Source organism: Typopeltis vanoorti, chromosome 3 (assembly GCF_054136105.1).
Source record: "Typopeltis vanoorti isolate ZY-2024b chromosome 3, IOZ_Tvanoo_1.0, whole genome shotgun sequence".
Lineage (NCBI taxonomy): Eukaryota > Metazoa > Arthropoda > Arachnida > Uropygi > Thelyphonidae > Typopeltis > Typopeltis vanoorti.
In genome coordinates, this window is record NC_143551.1 from 134,702,226 (window position 1) to 134,721,314 (window position 19,089).

A 19,089-nucleotide genomic window follows, 5' to 3' on the forward strand; every position below is an offset into this window, starting at 1 on the left:
TTTCACTTTTGTAGAACACATCTGCTCATCAATAGAAAGATGCTGATTTAATGAAATGGTAGAAAAGTTTATGTTTAGAAAATCGACAAGAGGTCTTATTTTGTGAAGCCTATCATGTCCTCTTTTTTTTCATGGCACAAGTGTGTGATTGTTGTTGAAATGGAGATGCTGGCGAATTTTCTCGAATTTGTTCACAGGCATCGCATTTTTTATTTGGATGAATTCCAGATTTTCACTGCAGCATGATCTTGTGTTAGAAATATGCATTAGTGACATCCATATATTGTTGTATTTCACTAAGCAAAAAGATTACTGGCCTCTCTGGCTTTTGCTGTAATCTCAGCAATACTTTCATCTGTAACAAACATGTTCTCTGGCAAAACAAAACTAGTTTAGAATTTAAAAGTAGGGCCAAGTTCAAGTGAATGCATGATTTTGTCTATTGGCAACAACAACCAGTGGCGCACCCAGAGGGGGGGCAAGGGGCCCTGGGCCCCCCTCCAAAGAAAAAGAAAAAAACACTAGAAAATTTTTCAAAAATCTTTTCTTAATTAAAATTCATTTTTTTTATTTATGTTGTTGTGTCATGTCTTCTATTTCTATACTAGTTATGAATTAACGATCATTCCAGATACTCAGTCATAGGTTGTATGCAATGCGTAGTGTGTATTCTCAAATCTTCTACTCAACTCCCCCCCCCCCCCCCAAAGTTAAATCCTGACTGCGCTACTGACAACAACAACAAAAAAGTAAAATTTATACTAAAAAGGAATTCAATTATTCAAAACTAATAAAACTGTGAAAAAATACATACCTTGTTTACTCAGGAACTGAATTTCTTAGAAGAATAATGTGAAAACAACAAATTTGTGAGTTTTCGTTGGAGGAATGGTATTAAGTCAGCTCACTAGACAACATGCCATATGTCGAGACTGACTGAAAGTGTGTGTGCCCTCTAGTGGAATAACATGCCACCATACTCACTAGCAGGATGTAGACAATTGGCCATGCTGTGCATTGGTTTCATTTTCTGCCTCACATGCATTGTAATGCTGCAACTTTTAGAATGTTGCGAATTGACAACATAATGAATTTAATAATGCAACATAAAATTTTCATGAAATGTCATGAAAACATTTCATGATATTCTTGCTTTAGCTGATTCTTCATCTATCCACCCACAATGCTAAAATACTATAACCTTTTGTGTGTGTGTGTGTGTGTGTGTGTGTGTGTGTGTGTGTGTGTGTGTGTGTGTGTGTGGAATTAAAACAAATGACTTACAGAAAAAGATTCATCCTGTTTGCTTTAAAAACAAAGTGTACAGCAAAACCCCAACTCAATTACACCTCTGCTTATTATGCATTGTGCCCAATTAATGGATAACTGTTCTATACATTTTGTGGAGATTGAATGTAGCTATTTTTCTAATATCCAATTATTATTTTTAAATTATTATTAATTATTTAATCTAATACACATAATTTAGGTGATATCAACTGTTTTACTCCTCATCAATAGTAGTGAAATGATATGGTATTAAAGTCACATACCTGTTATAAATAATCTACTTTGGACATTTTGGTATAATGCAAATGAAAGCAATTGCATAATTTGTCAGCTAAATATACTCTCTATTTCTGAATCTTTTCCTGGAAAATCTATAAAGTACAAAAGAAGGATATGGGTGAGTGAGTTTCAGTGATTTATTCTTGATGGCTGTATGTATTTGTTACAAGGACTCATACTGCATGACAGGGATGGAAACCACAGATTCATAAGATAGAGCAATGCAGGTTCCTGGTGATAAGATAAAAAAAGAGTAAGCATTATCTTACCAGTGGATGTTTGTATTGTTTTCGGATGCTGAGCTTTTTTGTGTTAAACTTACAATGGCAACAACACATTTCATTACCAAGTCATTACGAATTTTAGCATTTGTATTAAATTCTGGGGAGAACAGTTAAAACATATAGAATATGATATTTTAAAATTTCCTAATTCCATGACAACACATAGTAGCCAGTACCTTCACCAGCATAAAGAATGCTTTCAGTACAGCAGTCACTGGTAAATCGTAATATTTGTCTCAGTGTTTGTCATGACTGTTATTGGTTTCTCTATGGCTGTAGTCATTCACTGAGGAAGGGGGGATTGGCTACTCTCTAATTAATGAAGTATATTTAAATATAAATATAAATATATTTAAAGTTCGACATAATTTAAGATTATTAATAAATCATTAGCTGGCCTTGTTGGCAGAGTAATTAGCATATCCACTCTCCAGCCTACTGTTGGTTTGAATCACATCAGGGGCATGGATGTTTGTAATTGTTCTAATAACTGTGGAAAGGCATCTGTGACCACTTCTGGCAGAGGACTTCACTTCCGAAACCTAATGAGGTACAGGAGTGACCATACAGTGTCCAGTGACGTTACATGTGAATAACTAACTAATAAATCGTTATTTTTAGATCTCAGTAAGTTTAAGCAAAACTGAAATACTTTATAATAAACTGTCAAGATATGCTATATATAAATTAAGGGGATAAAAATCCCTTATTATTTTACAGCCAGTATGAAGTTTCATTTTCTGCCTCACATACATTGTAATGCTGCAACTTTTAGAATGTTGCGAATTGACAACCTCTTTGCTTCGAGTTGCCTTGGTGTGGTACTACCAGGTGGTCACTTATGCTTGGATTCGTCGATAGTTCGTCGACATGAAACTCTTAGATCGTAGTTTTCGATCTTAGAGTTTCGCATACTGGTTGTAAAATAATAAGGGATTTTTATTGCCTTAATTTAATTAACTTCGCCAGAAAAAAATAGCCGTTTGGCTTTTCATCTTAATATGATATATATATATATATATATCTGTCTCCCCTTTTTTTATGTGTTGTTTTGAATGTTATGCAGCTGCTTTTTTTTTAAAAAAATTACAAATTGCAATTTATCATAGGCCACTAGCATAGTATTCAAAGGGTTGGATTCTCAGTTCTATTTTAAAAAAAATAGTATGTGTACCAATAATTGCTGGACACTTTAGCAATTTACATTTGATACCAGCAGGTAAACCCTAATATCGTGTATGTCCACCTTTAGCTTCGATCACCTCCTGCACCCTTTGAGAGAGGCTTTCCACCAATGTGCAGCAGACATCAGGTGGAATTTGTCTCCATTCCTCCATCAAAGCAGCACTGAGTTCAGCAACAGATTGAGGATATGCCGCTCTGGACCACAATCGCCGCTCCTGTTTGTCCCACAGGTGTTCGATATGGTTTTGGTCATGACTTGCACAGGCCAGAGCATTCGCTTAACACCCATCTCTTCATACCATTCCATGACAGCTGCAGCTTTGTGGCATGGGGCATTGCCGTCTTGATAGTAACTCGGGTCCATTTCATAAAAACTCCACAGTGTAGTTAGCACCTGATTATCCAGAATATCAAGGTACTGAGCTGCCTTCATGGAATCATGGCCAATGCAGTGTTGCCACTCCAAACCAGCTGAATTCACCCCACACCATTACTCCTCCACCACCAAACTTTACTGTGGGTACAACACACTGTGGTAACAAGTGTTCACCAGGCTGCCTCCACACCCTGCCATCAGATTGGAAACAGCTGAACCTTGCTTCATCACTCTAGAGTACCATTTTCCACTGGTCAATGTCCAGTTCACATGCTCTTTGCACCAGGCCAGATGAACTGCCTTGTTGTGTTTGGATTCAGTGCCACTGCTCTTCAATGGAAACTCGGTAAATAGAGTTTTTTTCGTATAGTATTTTCACCATGGTGTTACTTGCACTCTAGAATTCACCACAGATGGTCTGTGCTGATTGTAGCTGGTTTTTGCATTTCACACTCTCCTGTCTCTGCCAGTCATTTTCAGTGGCAACCCTGGGTGTTTTCCTGCACTAGTGATGCCAGAATGTCTCCATTTGTTGATCACATTGCCAACCATTGATTTTGGGTGCTCCAGTTGAGCAGCAATGACACATATGCACATGCCACCAACGTGACAGCCCACTGTGACACCTTTTTCAAAGTCACTGAGTTCACGGCATGTTGCCATACCAGCTGTATTCAACTGCTATGATAAAATACTGCTTCGTACTATCTGTAAACTGGTTTTTATGTTATTAACAAACTTGTAATGTTACATAACCAAATAACAAGAGGGTCCGACAATTATTGGTTGTGTGTGTGTGTGTGTACCTTTCAAATGAAAAGTTATTATAAGTTTGTCATTATTATTTTGAGAGGATATTGGTAAGTAACAGTAGAAAAAGTTGATTAAATATATATAGACACACACACATGCATATAAGCTTACCTTCAACAGTTTGAGATCTCATAGATCTTATTTACATTAATAAACAGTTACATTTTAAATAGTACTGTTATCTTCAATTTTTTTCTAAGCTAGTTTTAAAATACTGGAATATGCTGAAATTATTACAAAATAGTGAATAGCAAACATTTCAATAAAATTACTTACATGATGTTTAGAAAATTATTTATTAATTATTATTATATATATATATATATTTTTTTTTTTTCCGTTCAATAAACCATTTTGTAAGAACAATAAAAATTGTTCTTCCTAAAAGTTAATCATCAGCTGGATGTTATTGAAGATATAAGATTAAGTGTCACTACCATTTTATCTTGCATAATTTTATGTAACAGATTTTATTTTCACCTCAGGACACAGATAGTTGTTATAAACTAATGTATTTTGTTTCTGAACTTCTTTGAAAAAATAAAATTATAAATATTTTACAGGAGGTGACCGAGGAACCAGACAACCGAACAAAACCCGAAAACTCCACTGTCAATCTAGTTTCCACCATACCAGGCAAGTATGCAAGTTTTACAATAAAAAATAAAAATAAAGTGAAATAAATAATAAATTTTAAATATTATTATTTTTCAGTATCCTCAAGGGATTATTAATTTCATTAGCAAGTGGAAATTAGAGACAGCTGTTTTAGCAGATAATTCTAGTAGCCTTCCTTGGTAACTTCTGTGATGTCATGCAACTATTTAATTAATCAATTACAATACCACTTGAAGTGAGGAATATTGCATCTTATCTAGCATGCTGTCAGAATGCACCCAACTACCTAGTGATTGCAAAAAATTGCATGAGGTCTTGCAGTATAATTCACAATACTGAAGAAATAAAATGTATATTTATCAATTTAGCTATTAGTATTTTGGTGGATTTCTGATCAGCATCATCAGAGCATAGTAACACAAGTCCATTCCATAAAAACTCCACAGTGTAGGTAGCACCTGATTATCCAGAATATCAAGGTACTGAGCTGCCTTCATGGAACCATGGCCAATGGTGCCACTCCAAACTAGCTGAATGCACCACACACCATATGAAGAGATGGGTGTTAAACGAATGTCCTGGCCTGTGCAGAGTCATGATCACAACCCTATCGAACACCTGTGAGACAAACTGGAGCAGCGATTGAGGTCCAGAGCAGCATAAAAGTGATTAATCAAAATTTCAGAAAGTGTAAAGGATGAAAGAAAAAAAACTAACTTCCTATTTTAGAGCCCTCTGACATTAAAAAAAAAAAGAAGTCCACAGATGTTAGGTTAGAGTTAGTTTTAAAATGAATATCTCCTAAATTTTTGTCAAATTAATACAGCCATACGTATTTGAGATCTGGGGAGTGCTTAATTACCAGTGTGACTCCAAAAACACACTCTTCAACAACAGCAATAAGTGTGGCTTATTCCTGAAACCAATAAGTCTATTAATAAGCTAGTATAAATCTGTATTAATTTACTAAAATCTAGAGGATATTCATTTTAAAACCAACACCAACCTAACTCCTGCAAACTACTTTTTATCCATTGCAATATTGATTTGTTTCCATTAGAACTGATTTTTACTGCTTGTGTGACAAATTGTTTGGGCTCTGAAGATGCTGGCCAGAAATCCGGTGAAATATTAACAGCTAACTAAGTTTATTATTACATGACACCGCAAGGGAGTCCAAAGACTTGTCGAGATGAATATCTTATTTTATTTTTTCATCCATTGGTGTTATGAATTATATTACAAAATTTCAGATGAATAACCACCAACACCTAAGCTTGTTTACATACTTGAATTCCAAAAAAAGTTAAAACTTTGAGTGCCATCTACTCTCTTTGGGAAATGTAAAGAAATTAGATTCTTTTAAAGTGAGGTTTAATGGATTTTTACAATACAATAGGTAAATAAGTAAATACTTTAATTATATAGCAGGTTATTGTTCCTCTTTATTGAGCCTTGATAAGACCCCATCTTGACTACTGTGTGCAGATCTCGATGCCAGGATTTCTTGGTGATGGGGAGGTAGAGAGGATCCAGAGGTGAGTGACCAAGATGATAGCTGGTCTATGGAATGAACCTTATGAGAACAGTTTGAAATTTTGTGGGTTACAGAAACTTGTTGATAGGCAGAAAAGATGTGATATGATTGAGACATTCAAATTACTGAGGCGTTTTTACAAGATTAATTCAGAGGAAATTTTTCAGACCAGGTGTGGTGGTGGGAGAACTAGGGGCCATCCATGGAAACTGAGCAAGAGTGTAGTTAGCAAAGGTGTTAGAACTAGGTTTTTTTTACTTGAAGAGTGGTGAATGAGTGGAATAAGCTGCCAGAGTATGTTGTGGATGCCATGACTGTGAATGAGTTCAAAGCAAAGTATGATAGATACTGTGCAAATGTTGAATAGTTCTTGACATGATGTTTAGGGCCTCCCTCGATGAGTCTAAGGACTCCTTGGAGGTGCCCATAATAATAATATATTTTGCAAGACAGCATTATTTTGCCTTCAATTATTAAGGCACTTTCAAGGTAGAATAGTCAACAATTCAGAATAATGATACTGAAACAATTAACACGTTCGCTGCCACGCTACTTCGGCATAGTCTGTTCCCATATGCCGAGCAATTTCACTTCTTCAAGGTCAGTACAGTAATCTCGTTGCCGGCGGTAAACGTCATACGAGTATACTCGTAGTTGGCGTGTGCAGAGCACATACCCTCTATGAGTATACACAGTTTTGCTGCTAGCTCCACAAGCCAAGCATTTTCACTTCTTCAAGGTCAGTACGGTAATCTCTTTGCTGGTGGTAAGTGTCATACGAGTATACTCGTAGCTGGCTTGTGTAGCTCATATACGAACTACGAGTATACTCGTAGTTGGCAGTGAACGTGTTAAACGATAAAAATTCAGATGAGCAAATAATGCTCTTCTGAATTTTTTCTCATTATTTGCTCATCTGAATTTTTGACTAACATGAAGTTGAGATATGACGAACTTCTAAGAAGTTTGCCATATCTAAATGTGGGCAACATTTTTCATATCAGAAAATGTGCACCTCCTCAGAAAGCTTAGCTGCCATACTGTTTTCGCTAGTAAGGAAATTAACTACATTTTTTTCCTTCATATATTAACCTTGGTTGCTTCCTTGGTGCATACAGAATTCCTTGCATATGTAGCCTAAACTGTTATGAACAGACAAGTATATTGATAAAAATTTGATTAAGTGAATATATAAAATACACTCACTCCCTCCAAAACAGCAGAATCTGGAGTAGTAGATTTTTCCTGACCATAGATCACCCTATCAGCTGTAGCAGAACAATGATATTCCTTTAGATATAAATTGTTTCTTATGGAGTTATAGGAAACTTTTATCAGCCTGATTTGAACAAAAATGACAGTTTTCACTGTATCCCAGTAGGAAGTAGTTATTAAAAACATAAATATATGATTAAACTCATCATTTCTTTAGGATTGTTATCATAATTATTAATAACAATTGATAATATCATATTTGTCATTGTTACAATGACTTCATCGGGGAGAGAAGAGAAGATCAATTGACAATATTGAAAACACAAGTCACAAGATATGAGTCACGTAGCATGTGTTTACTTGCTCATGTGTCTCAGTTTCAGCCAAGCAAACAGAATGCACTGTTAGAGTTTAAAGGGAAACAATTGTTCAAATACACCATTACATAACTTATTCATCATTATAAAAAAAACTATGGACCATTAATCATGTTACTTCCCGAAACTTCAAGACAGGCATGTAATCACAATGGTTAAGATTTGGAAGATGTCACAAAGTTTCACAAGTTTCAAGAAAAGACAGTCAAATTTAATGTGAACTGGAGAGTGCAGAATTTTGGTTTAATTCCAAAGAATTCTATATCTTGTGTCAATGACATGGTAAGCCTTACTTGGCTTACCAAGTCATTGTGGATGGTAGAAAAGAAGACAGTTTCCAGGCTGGTCTGAAGGTGGTGCTAAGATCATGCTATTTGTTCCCCTGTTCCTGTAAAAATAGCATGAAACTTAGCATAATATGGAAACTCTTTTTACATACATCAAATTGTAGTCAAGTTGAGGTGATATCAGTTAATTTTTTGGATGGCAGCCTGGTTATATCCTTGAGTAATTAATGTGATTTTTGTTTTATTTAATTCTTCCAACAGAAGGGGAATCAGAAGAGCAGATAGAATGAGCTTTCTGTACAAGAGTTTTGATAATACTTGTCATCTGTGATAGATGATGATGGATGTCTCTGCCAGTAAAGATGTTCTGTAAACAGAAAATTGAATAATACTATTTTGATAATACCTGTCTTCTGTGACAGATGGTGAGAGGATGGATGAATGTCTCTGTCAGTAAAGACAGAAAATTGAATACTGCCAGTAAAGGAAGGTTTCTATAAAAAAATTGAATATTGCCTGTAAAAGTTTCAAAAAGAAGGACTTATTGGATCCACATCTAGTTGTGAACTTGATATAGGAGTATATGGAGTATATTTTATCCAGAAATTGTTGTAATTCTGTCTCTGAGTAGGACCACACTATAAAGACATCATCCATGAAGCGAAGTTAAATGCGAGGTTACATAAAAACCATACTGAAGAGTTGACTTTCCAGATATTTCATAAAATAGTCAGCTAAAGCTGATGATATGGGACTACCATGGCTGTTCTGTCTGTTTTACTTTTGGCCTTTTCCAGCACCTAAATTTTAACTGTGGCAGCTTTAACCTCCAAAAATCTTGACTTTCTCTTAAAAAATAAGTTCTTCACTACTGAAGAATTTTTTTACTTTATACTACTCCACCTTTTCTGCCCCTGATTTAACCAAACCCTGGTTCTACCAAAGTATCCTTATCTTATGACTACCTTCAGCCATTTTAATCATCCTTATCTCTTAAGACGATTTCCCTGCATTCAGGCAACCTCTAGCTGGCCCATTATATGCTGTAATCACATATTTAGTAGGCTTAGGTCTTTGCTTGCACTCATAATATAATTTAATGGAAGAGAAATAGTTAAACAGCAGGTTTAATCGTTTCAGTATTTTGTCTCTGTCATGGGACATCGTCAGGAATAGTGTTGAAACTGTAATAACGCACACACACACAAAAACACACACATGAAACATAAGTGGAAGAAATGAAATTAGACCATAACAAGATAGTCTTATGAGGAGCACCCTATATGGGTGCTGTTGGCAAGCCTTAATTTCTTAAGTCTTATATTTACTGTGATGGAGCGTAATAGTTTTTTTCCATCTGATTCTGTGCAAGGTATCCAAGGCATAGTCAGCTAGACCTAACTGACCGTAATTGTGACAGCAGGTGTTTTTGTGTGTGTGTGTATGTGTGTGTGTTCATCCAGGCAGATGTTAGCAGATCTCCCAGTCTAACATAATATAAGTTGCAAGGTGATCCTCAAGCGAGCACAGAGAAAGGAAGCAGTGCAGAGATTAGATTTCTTTAGAGGTCTGGGTATTTTTTCTGAAGTGTCCCAGATATAGGGAATAATAATGGCCTTACTATAGTCTTTATGTTGAGAGGGATGCGAGGTGGAAGGGACAGATAAATTTGTAGATTTTTTTTTTTTGGCATTGTAATCATTGGACAGGAAGGTTTGGTAACTATAGGTGAATTTAGCTGTAAGGGAAGCTTGGGAAGAATAGAAGTTGGAGGCTATGTTGACGAGCATTTCGATGACACCATGTTATTAAAATGGGGAATGATGTTATCTGTGTATCTGCTGTGAGAGTGGGTTTTCTGTAAAATGCAAAAGAAAGGGTGCTATTAGGCAGACATGATTAGTCTTAGAGACTATCATGTCTACCTAATGGCACCCTTATTAAGATTCAAAAAGAGTCTTGTATTTACTGTGATGGAGCATAATAGTTTTTTCCCATCTGATTCTGGGCAAGGTATATTAAAAGGCAAGCTGTTATTTTTTTTATCTATAGTGAACTGAATTCTGGGGTGCTGACTGTTGAATTGCTAATGTATCTGAGCCATGTGGCCAAATAAAGAACATATCATCAGTATATCTTAACCAAATAAAGGTTTGAGAGTGGCAGTATCGAGAGTATGTTTTTCAGAATGCTCCATATAGCAGTTGACCAGAGGGGGGGGGGAATGGAAATACCTTTTGTCTGCTTATGTAAGTTGCCCTTCCAAGAAAAATAACCAGTATGGATAGCAAAATTAAATAGATTGATAATGTCAAAGGGAAAGCTTTTTTCAGTAAATTTAGTGTGTCAGAAAGGGGAATATTTGTGAATAAGGAGGTGACATCAAAGCTCACCATGATATCATTATTGTTTAAAACTAAATTTTGGATTAAAGATTAGAAACAGATGGAATTTTGTATAAATGAAAACTGTGGTGAGTCAGTGGAATTAAAGATTTAGCTAATTGTTTGAATAAATTAAAGGAGGAGGAGTCAGTATCATCTACAATGGGACGGAGAGGATAATTGGGTTTAAGAATTTTTGACAGTCCATATATCCAGGAGGGGGGGGGGCTAAAAGGTTTGTGTTTTTTAAAACTTCAGGAGGACAAGATTTGACATTTTTAGAAGCCTTTTTAACGTTTTTTTTTTTTTTTTCTTCCTGAGACTTTGTGCATATGATGTCCCTATTCAAGACCTTGTGGAGTGTCATCCAGTGAACCAAATGCTGCAAAACTTTGCAGGCATACATTGTACATCACACAAATTGATATGTGGGGGGAAAAAGTTCCAAAATTCCCCACTAGGTGTGTTGTAAATACCAAATGCATGGAATCGGCATATCAAAGGATGTTTAAAAAGGTAGACATGGGATTTTTCCTCTCATTTTGGTTGTTAATTCCATCCACAGTGATGCCACTAACCTGATTCCGACGTGCTTTGCTTGTGAAGCTGTACTATCTACACAACTGCAATGCTGTTGCTGTACTCCATGAATTTTGTCGCCTAAACAAATGTCAACAAGATCCACAATCTCTACTTGCTCTGTGGCGAATCATTAGTCATTTTGAAGAGACAGGATCATTGGGAGTTGGACCTTTCAGAGGTCGCAAGTGAATCAGTTCACAACAAGCGAATAAAGTTGGTACTACCATTGTGTAGCAAGCCATGAAGTGCACATGTATCGAGACACATGGATGTGCATTACACAACTGTCTGGAAAATTCTGTGGAAGATTCTGTATTTCTACCCATTCATGATAACCCTGATGCAGGAGATTTTGTGGGAAGATGAGGCTTGCTTTTACCTGAATGGAGCTGTGAATGAATACCCACAATTGCCAGGTATGGGTTATGCAAAACCTACATGTGATCCAACAAATTCCTTTGCATTCACCCAAAGTTGCTGTCTTATTTGAATTTACAGCTTCATTTATCATCGGACCATTCTTCTTTGAGGACATTCACAAGTCAGGTCCTGTGACCTGCTCAATTACTGCCGAGAGGTATTGCGATATGATAAACAATTTTGTTGTGCTAAATTTACAGCAGCGTCTGTGCATGGATTCAGTAATTTTCATGCAGGATGGGGCTGACCACACGTCGGTCGATCCATACAGGAGGTTCTTCAAGAGCATTTCACAGAAGCCAGAGTGATCAGTCATGTGTTTCCCACTGCATGGCTGTGTCATTCATTCACTTGATCTGATTCCCTGTGACTTCTGACTCTGGGGATTTCTCAAAGACATGGTTTTTTGGGATCATCCTGATAACTTGCCAGCACTGAAAGACAACATAACACATTATGTGTGCAACATCAGTCCCAACCAGCTGCATTCTTCCATTGAACACACTATGCAGAGGATGTATAGTGTGATATACTGGGAAGGGTAGTACATTGAACAGTACAGCCCATGAATGCATAATGGAAGTGAATAAAAGTGAATTTATTTATGCTTGTGTCACTTTTTTCCATCTTGCACACACAGAAAAATTACTATATTTGGTACATGATTGAAGCACAAGTGGATGGTTACAAAAAAGTTTGTTAATTTGAGAGAGCGATAAAGGCCGATTATTAGCAGTGACATATGAACAGTTCACATGCCACATTATGAATTGCCAATAACTGCATAAATACAGCAGTAACGGTAGTTATAAGTACATGTAAACACATAACCAGATGAATGATAATTATGTAGAAAGTTTTTTACCTTGGGTATACTATACGTTAAAGATACCAAGCAATTTTATAAACTTGGTTTTAATCCTTTTTCCCAAGTAAGCAAACAGACAAGTCAAGTTTGTGCCTGAAATATTTTCAGGTCTGAGGCAACTCATGGTAAAGGTGGAGTAAGCTCTGATCACTTTCCCTTAGTATCTCCCCTAATGCAAAGCACATCTCCTTGTGGATATGTGCTTTGCCTTGGCATCTCAGGATCTGGCTCCCACTGATGAGACCTCAATAAAGGTCAAAACCAGTCAGGGTAGTGGCCTATTCCCTTAATGCATAGCATCATGCATATCTGCAAGGAGATGTGCTTTGCATTAGGGGAGATACTAAGGGAAAGTGATCAGAGCTTACTCCACCTTTACCACGAGTTGCCTCAGACCTGAAAATACTTCAGGTGCAAACTTGACTTACCTGTCTGTTTGCTTCTTGGGAAAAAGGATTAAAACCAAGTTTATAAAATTGCTTGGTATCTTTAACAAATTATAATTATTTTCATTTTCCATTTTCTTCATTTAAAAAAAAAAAAATTGTCTCATTTTGTTCTTGTCCATTATCTGTATCTTATGAGACACTAGTTCCAGCAGAACGAAGAAAGAAACAAGTTAAGGGGATAAAAATCCCTTATTGTTTTTCAGCCAGTAAGCGAAAACTAAGATCGAACACTACGATCTGTAACGTTTCATGCCGACGAACTGTCAGCGTATCCAAGCATAAGTGACCACTTGGTAGTGCCACACCACGGCAACTCGTTGCAAAGGTGAAGCAAGCTTCCTCACTGTTCTTGATATTTTCTCATAATGTAAAACACAGCTCTTAAGAGATGTAGTACTGTTTTACATTATGAGGAGAGGTCACTACCCAGACCGGTTTCAACCTTTTTTGAGGTCTCATCAGTGAGTAGCTAGACCTAGTTAATATCAGAGTTTAAGTGAAGAAAACTTACATACTTTTGCTATACAATTGACCGAAAGGTGTGTCACTATATTACATTATAACATAGTATAACTAAGATGAAAAGCCAAAAGGCTATTTTTTTCTGGCGAGGTTGATATAAGTTAAGGGGATAAAAATCCCTTATTGTTTTTCAGCCAGTAAGCGAAACTAAGATCGAACACTACGATCTGTAACGTTTCATGCCGACGAACTGTCAGCGTATCCAAGCGTACCTCTCCTCATAATGTAAAACAGTACTACATCTCTTAAGAGCTGTGTTTTACATTATGAGAAAATATCAAGAACAGTGAGGAAGCTTGCTTCACCTTTGCAACGAGTTGCCGTGGTGTGGCACTACCAAGTGGTCACTTACGCTTGGATACGCTGACAGTTCGTCGGCATGAAACGTTACAGATCGTAGTGTTCGATCTTAGTTTCGCTTACTGACTGAAAAACAATAAGGGATTTTTATCCCCTTAACTTATATCAACCTCGCCAGAAAAAAATAGCCTTTTGGCTTTTCATCGAAGAAAGAAACAATTGCATTTTACCTTACGTTTATTTACAATAAGTTTAATTTTTGATTAGTGATTTTTTTAATAGTTAAAAATTTGCTTAAAAGTTGTACATTGGCATAATGAAATACAACTAAACTTGTCAAGAAATTATGATCTTGTTTAATCCTTTATCCAAGCATAAGCAAACTAAGTTTGCACATTAACTATCTTCATGTTTAGGCTACTTGTATATAGACGCTGATGACTTTGCATCGGTTGCCTTAGTATTCGTAATGCAAACCACACTTCCTTTGGACTAAATTTGTTTACTAACTCTACAGTTCTACATACATCTCATCTTAACTGAAAATGTGCACATTTAGCTACCTCTGTCAAGTTACCTGGTAGAGTAATTAAGTAGCCACTTTTTTTTATGAGTATATAGATTTGGTTAGAAATACTGGAAAAATTAAATAAGACAACACGTAAGTTTATTCTCACTTGTTAACTTTTAGTGTTGTTCATTCTAGATAGTCACACTTTTCAAGCCTTGTTGAATAAATTATGCCAGTTTATTATTTATTATCATTATTATTTTTTTATTAATTTCTACATCACTTTCTAATAATAGATCCAGTGAAAAGCAGGCAAGATATACCATTTTATTTTTAATAAAAAATAAAACCTGGTAAAGCAATGTAGGATTGCAGCCTATTTTTTTTTTTTTTTTTTTATAATAATCCTACTCATGAAAGATGGTACATTAGTACTAACATGGGCTGAAGTTGGATAATCTGGAAACCCTGCCCTTGAGATTAAGCATAGAGTTTTTTTGAGTGACTTTTTTTTTTTTTTTTTTTTTTGGGTGCCCATTAAGCATGGCTGCTACACATTAATTGATGAAAATGATCTTCCACCTTAATACATTCACAAACACCCATAGTGAGATTCAAATCCAGAGCCTGTTGGTTGTAGAGAGCAGAGGCATTCCACTCAGCCAACGAGGTCTACATTTCATGAAGAATGAGTATTCATCATAGCAAATAAATACATTATCTAACTGTTTAATCTAATTCACTGTTTTAATTTAATCTTCATATCTAATTGCTTAAATAACAACAAAGAACAACTTTAAACTTCATTTAGTTTAAAATTGTTCTCATATTAATTTTTAAATATTTATTTTTTTGTTTTATGGAAATAGGAATAATCAATAAATGTTTATTCGGTTTCCGTTATAAAGAAATACATAATTTTCTTCTTCTGTTGTTAGGTCCCCTATATACTTCATCAATAAGCAACCAGGATGATGATAGAGAAGATATATGTGAACCCCCTGAAGCAGTGTTAAGCTCTGTTGGATGCAATTCACTTGATCGACCTACAAGAGAGGGAAATATCCCGGCTGTTGCTACTTTAGGAGAACTCACTTCTCAGAGAGACCTTAAATACAATGTTTGGATCCCTCCACAATGGCAGCAGCATCACCTCCGACGACACGAACTCTCTCCCTACCAACAGTATCTGGGATCTTCAGATTTTTATGGGCCTTTCACTGAACATATTTATGAAACTATCGAAGAAGGTTCCTTAGCAGCTAGTGACTATGGGTGCTCTCCAGCTCATTATCGCTCACTAGGAGGGGATTATTGTTATGGTGAACGCTCAGATATCAGCCAACATTCATCATCTAGTTATGGCTATGATCAGCGACCACTTCTTATTGCTGCTCTTCCCTATCATCAGGGTCACTCAGTATATGGTACTCCTAGAAACTATTCTTCAACTACTTATTCCTCCACCCCACACACTGACCGGCAGCGACGCCGTCATGAACGCTCACACAGAAGTCACCGACGTTCGTCAAGTGATAAAGCAGCAGCTGGTCTTCACGCCCACTCTGCCTCTACTCAGGAGATTCCGAACCACAGTTCACATGATGTGACAGACCAAGAGAGTTGGACTCTTCCTGATTTACTTAGGTGTCCTAGTGACAATGCTGTAGTTATGGCAGTGCTAGATGGAGAAAAAGTTGTCAGTAGGATTCAGCCAGAAGGTGATGGCCCATTACCACACTATAACTTGAGTACTTATTGCTGATAATTTATCTCACACTGTGACACAATGGCTACAAAGGTGCTCCTAACTTAGTGATATGGTTTTCACTATACATACACATTGTGTCACTATTAATAAACTGTAAAATGATATAAAAAGACTTTTTAGGATAAGAACTGAAATAATTATTGAAACTGGACTTCCGTCTTTCAGATACTTTAACAAAAGCTTCAACCTGATTGGCTGCATGTAAATATTTCATAAATGCACACCAGCTATCTGCGTTGCGGTGTAAAGTTGTATAGCACCTAGTCTTTAACGGCCTAGTCGTGGTTTTCTCTGTTTACGTCTACTTATACAAGAGTCTTCTGTTGCTGAAATACAGAGCAGCTTTGTTTTGTTTGTTTTTAAAACAGTAAAGAAACGAAAATCTGCAGAACTCATTGTCATATACTTAAGTCAAATCAATCATGTTATACATTCCACCATGCCTCTTTTCATGTACATAAACTGGTAATTCTGGAACATTAAAGAAGTAATAAAATATTCAAGAATAACTTTTACTATATGCTCTTTATAAATGCTTTTTTTTCTAACATTATTAATCAGAAATTTGCAGAGAGAGAAAGTGGTATGTGAAGTATTTATCACATATTCACTTGGTTACCATTGCAAATTGGTAAAGAAATTTAAAAATAAATAAACTTACTCTTTCAAAAAAGATTTGTACAAAACAAATCTTTTACATAGAAACTTAATATCTAAATTGCAGCAATTTCTGATATTCATGTGATAATGTCTATTTGAATATTTTAATATTGTTACAATGCAAAATTAATTCGTTGCAAGAGCATTTTATAGGCTGTTATGCAATTAACTCGTGTTTTCAGGCCATATTGTTCAAATTCCAGGAGGTTGTGTTTATACATATACAGAATGCGTTTTTGAAAGATACAAACTAGGATGTTATGAGACATTTAATTCCACTTCACTGATATTATGCATGAATAATAATAGTTTTAAGGAATTTTTGTAATTACCTAAGTTTACAGATGGATTATATTGTATATCTAATATGATAAAAGTTTTAGATTAATGTTGGATAAAAATGAATGAGATTGTGGTCAAATATAATTTAGTTATTATTATTATATCTTTGTAGAAACCTTAATTATCCAAATTTATGATTAGTATACCTTACAAAAAAAAAAGTAAAAATTTCAATAACTGAACATATTATGAGATAGATCCAAAAATAGTTGATATGTTTTCTTAGTTCTGAAACTAGGTGAATAAAAACATTTTACATTAATCTAAAACAATCTTAAAAGAGATAAATGACTATAAATGATTGACAGGTCCTCTGAGAGAATTTTGCAGAACACATATGGAGGCGATTGCACAATAAAGAACAGCGAACCATCTCTGAATTTTCTATAACTGGAATCACTGTATATCTGGTTTTTTTTTTTTTAATAGTCAGAATTTTTTTATCATAATAATAAAGCATTATCATGTGGAAACAACCTCAGCTGAAGTTAACACATTCATCAAACATTGTTTTAAGTGATTTGAAGCTTATATTAGATAGCATAATTATAAGTATAATTATATTTATTTATTTAAATTAAATTACCATGATTTAAAAAATAAAGTTGTGCACCATCAGCATGGTATACATCATAAAATGTGATAACTGTCTAGCATATTTAAAGTATATTTCCCACTCATATAAAGAATTTTTAATTTACAAATTCTGATGATATCAAGATTCAGTGTATATATACCACAAAAACTGTCAGTATTTAGATAGCATTAGGAATTGTCCTATAGTTCATACAAATTATTTTATTCGTGATATTCTCAATGTTATATGGATTATTTAACTATCTTTTAAAAGTAACTAAACCATAAGCTCAGAAGTGATTTTTATATGAATCTTTCTTCTGCCACTGCTGTTGATATTTCACCTCTATCTGATAGTAGCACTTTCATGTGAGGTACTTCTCCATGGCAGAGGGGACCAAGTGATCTTACTGGCCCTTTTCATTAATTCTCTTTTTCTTTGCTTTTCTTCACATATTCTTCGTTCTACTTCTCCTGATCTTTTTTACTATCCTATCTTCAGACTACCATCACTGAGATCCAATGGCTTGCCCTCATGTTTGCTGCAGTGTGACCGATGGCCATCTGGAAAGGGGGTGGGTCCTGGTAGTCTTGCCCTACTTTGGCCTCTGCGTTGGTAAGATGGGTGGTCTTGTATGACCCCAGAGACAGGATCAATCAGCTAGCGGGCTTGCCTGCAAGAGTCAAGAGTGATGCAGTAAATCTCCTTTCCCATGGTCTGAGAACAAGGCACAAAGTTGCTGTGGTGCTTATATAGTGTCCAGGGTAACCTTGGTGTTCCACTTCCATGTGTGGCTTAATGGTGGGTGGGTGGGTGGTGTTGAACAAAAAAACCTCTTCAGCATAAATCCTTTATCCTCAGTTATTTTGGGGGCTCTAACAAAGTCCCAATCTAGTAACGATAATTGATACACCTTTCGATAACAAAAATAAGAAGCAAAAGATGTGATACCAGTATAAATGTACCGAATTTTTCTAATAATTTTATCTGTGCAACAGGTGGCGATATCCTTGTAGAAACATCATGTCAGCAACAATCCAAAAAACTACTCAGAGCAATATTTTTAACATCAATGGGTGGAATACCAATAACTGTTACACTACATAAAACATTCAATTCCTATAGAGGAGTGATGAGGAGATATATTTGCAGCTGAAAGATCAGGGTGATGACAGGTATGAGGCACATATCTATAGGGATAGTCACTTAGTTTTAACCAGAAATATCATTACTTTGATACTCTTAAGCCTCCAACATCTGTTAAGGCAGGGTATCTCAATTATCCTGTCAAATTTTACATTCCTAATCCACTAAGATGCTTCAAATGCCTGTCGTGGCTCTGCCAACTGCACGTGATGTTGTAGTAAAGAGTATGATAATCAGTATTGTTCTACAAAGAAGGCTAAATGTGTAGATTGTCAGGGTGATCATCCAGCATACTC

General features: G+C 35.7%; 1 protein-coding gene across 7 annotated transcripts in view; it reads left to right on the forward strand.

Moving 5' to 3' along the window:
- LOC150108580 (latrophilin Cirl-like) overlaps nucleotides 1–16,568 on the forward strand; it is a 780,008-nt gene extending 763,440 nt beyond the window's left edge. For 6 of the 7 annotated variants that reach the window (XM_090416024.1, XM_090416028.1, XM_090416025.1 and 3 more), the window contains 2 exons: nucleotides 4,791–4,863; nucleotides 15,236–16,568. In XM_090416024.1, coding sequence (XP_090272150.1) covers nucleotides 4,791–4,863; nucleotides 15,236–16,062 — 900 coding nt within the window. In that variant the 3' untranslated portion in view covers nucleotides 16,063–16,568. The remainder of the gene's footprint in view (nucleotides 1–4,790; nucleotides 4,864–15,235) is intronic. The other variant, XM_090416030.1, reaches the window with a different exon arrangement.
- Nucleotides 16,569–19,089: the final 2,521 nt, after the last annotated feature.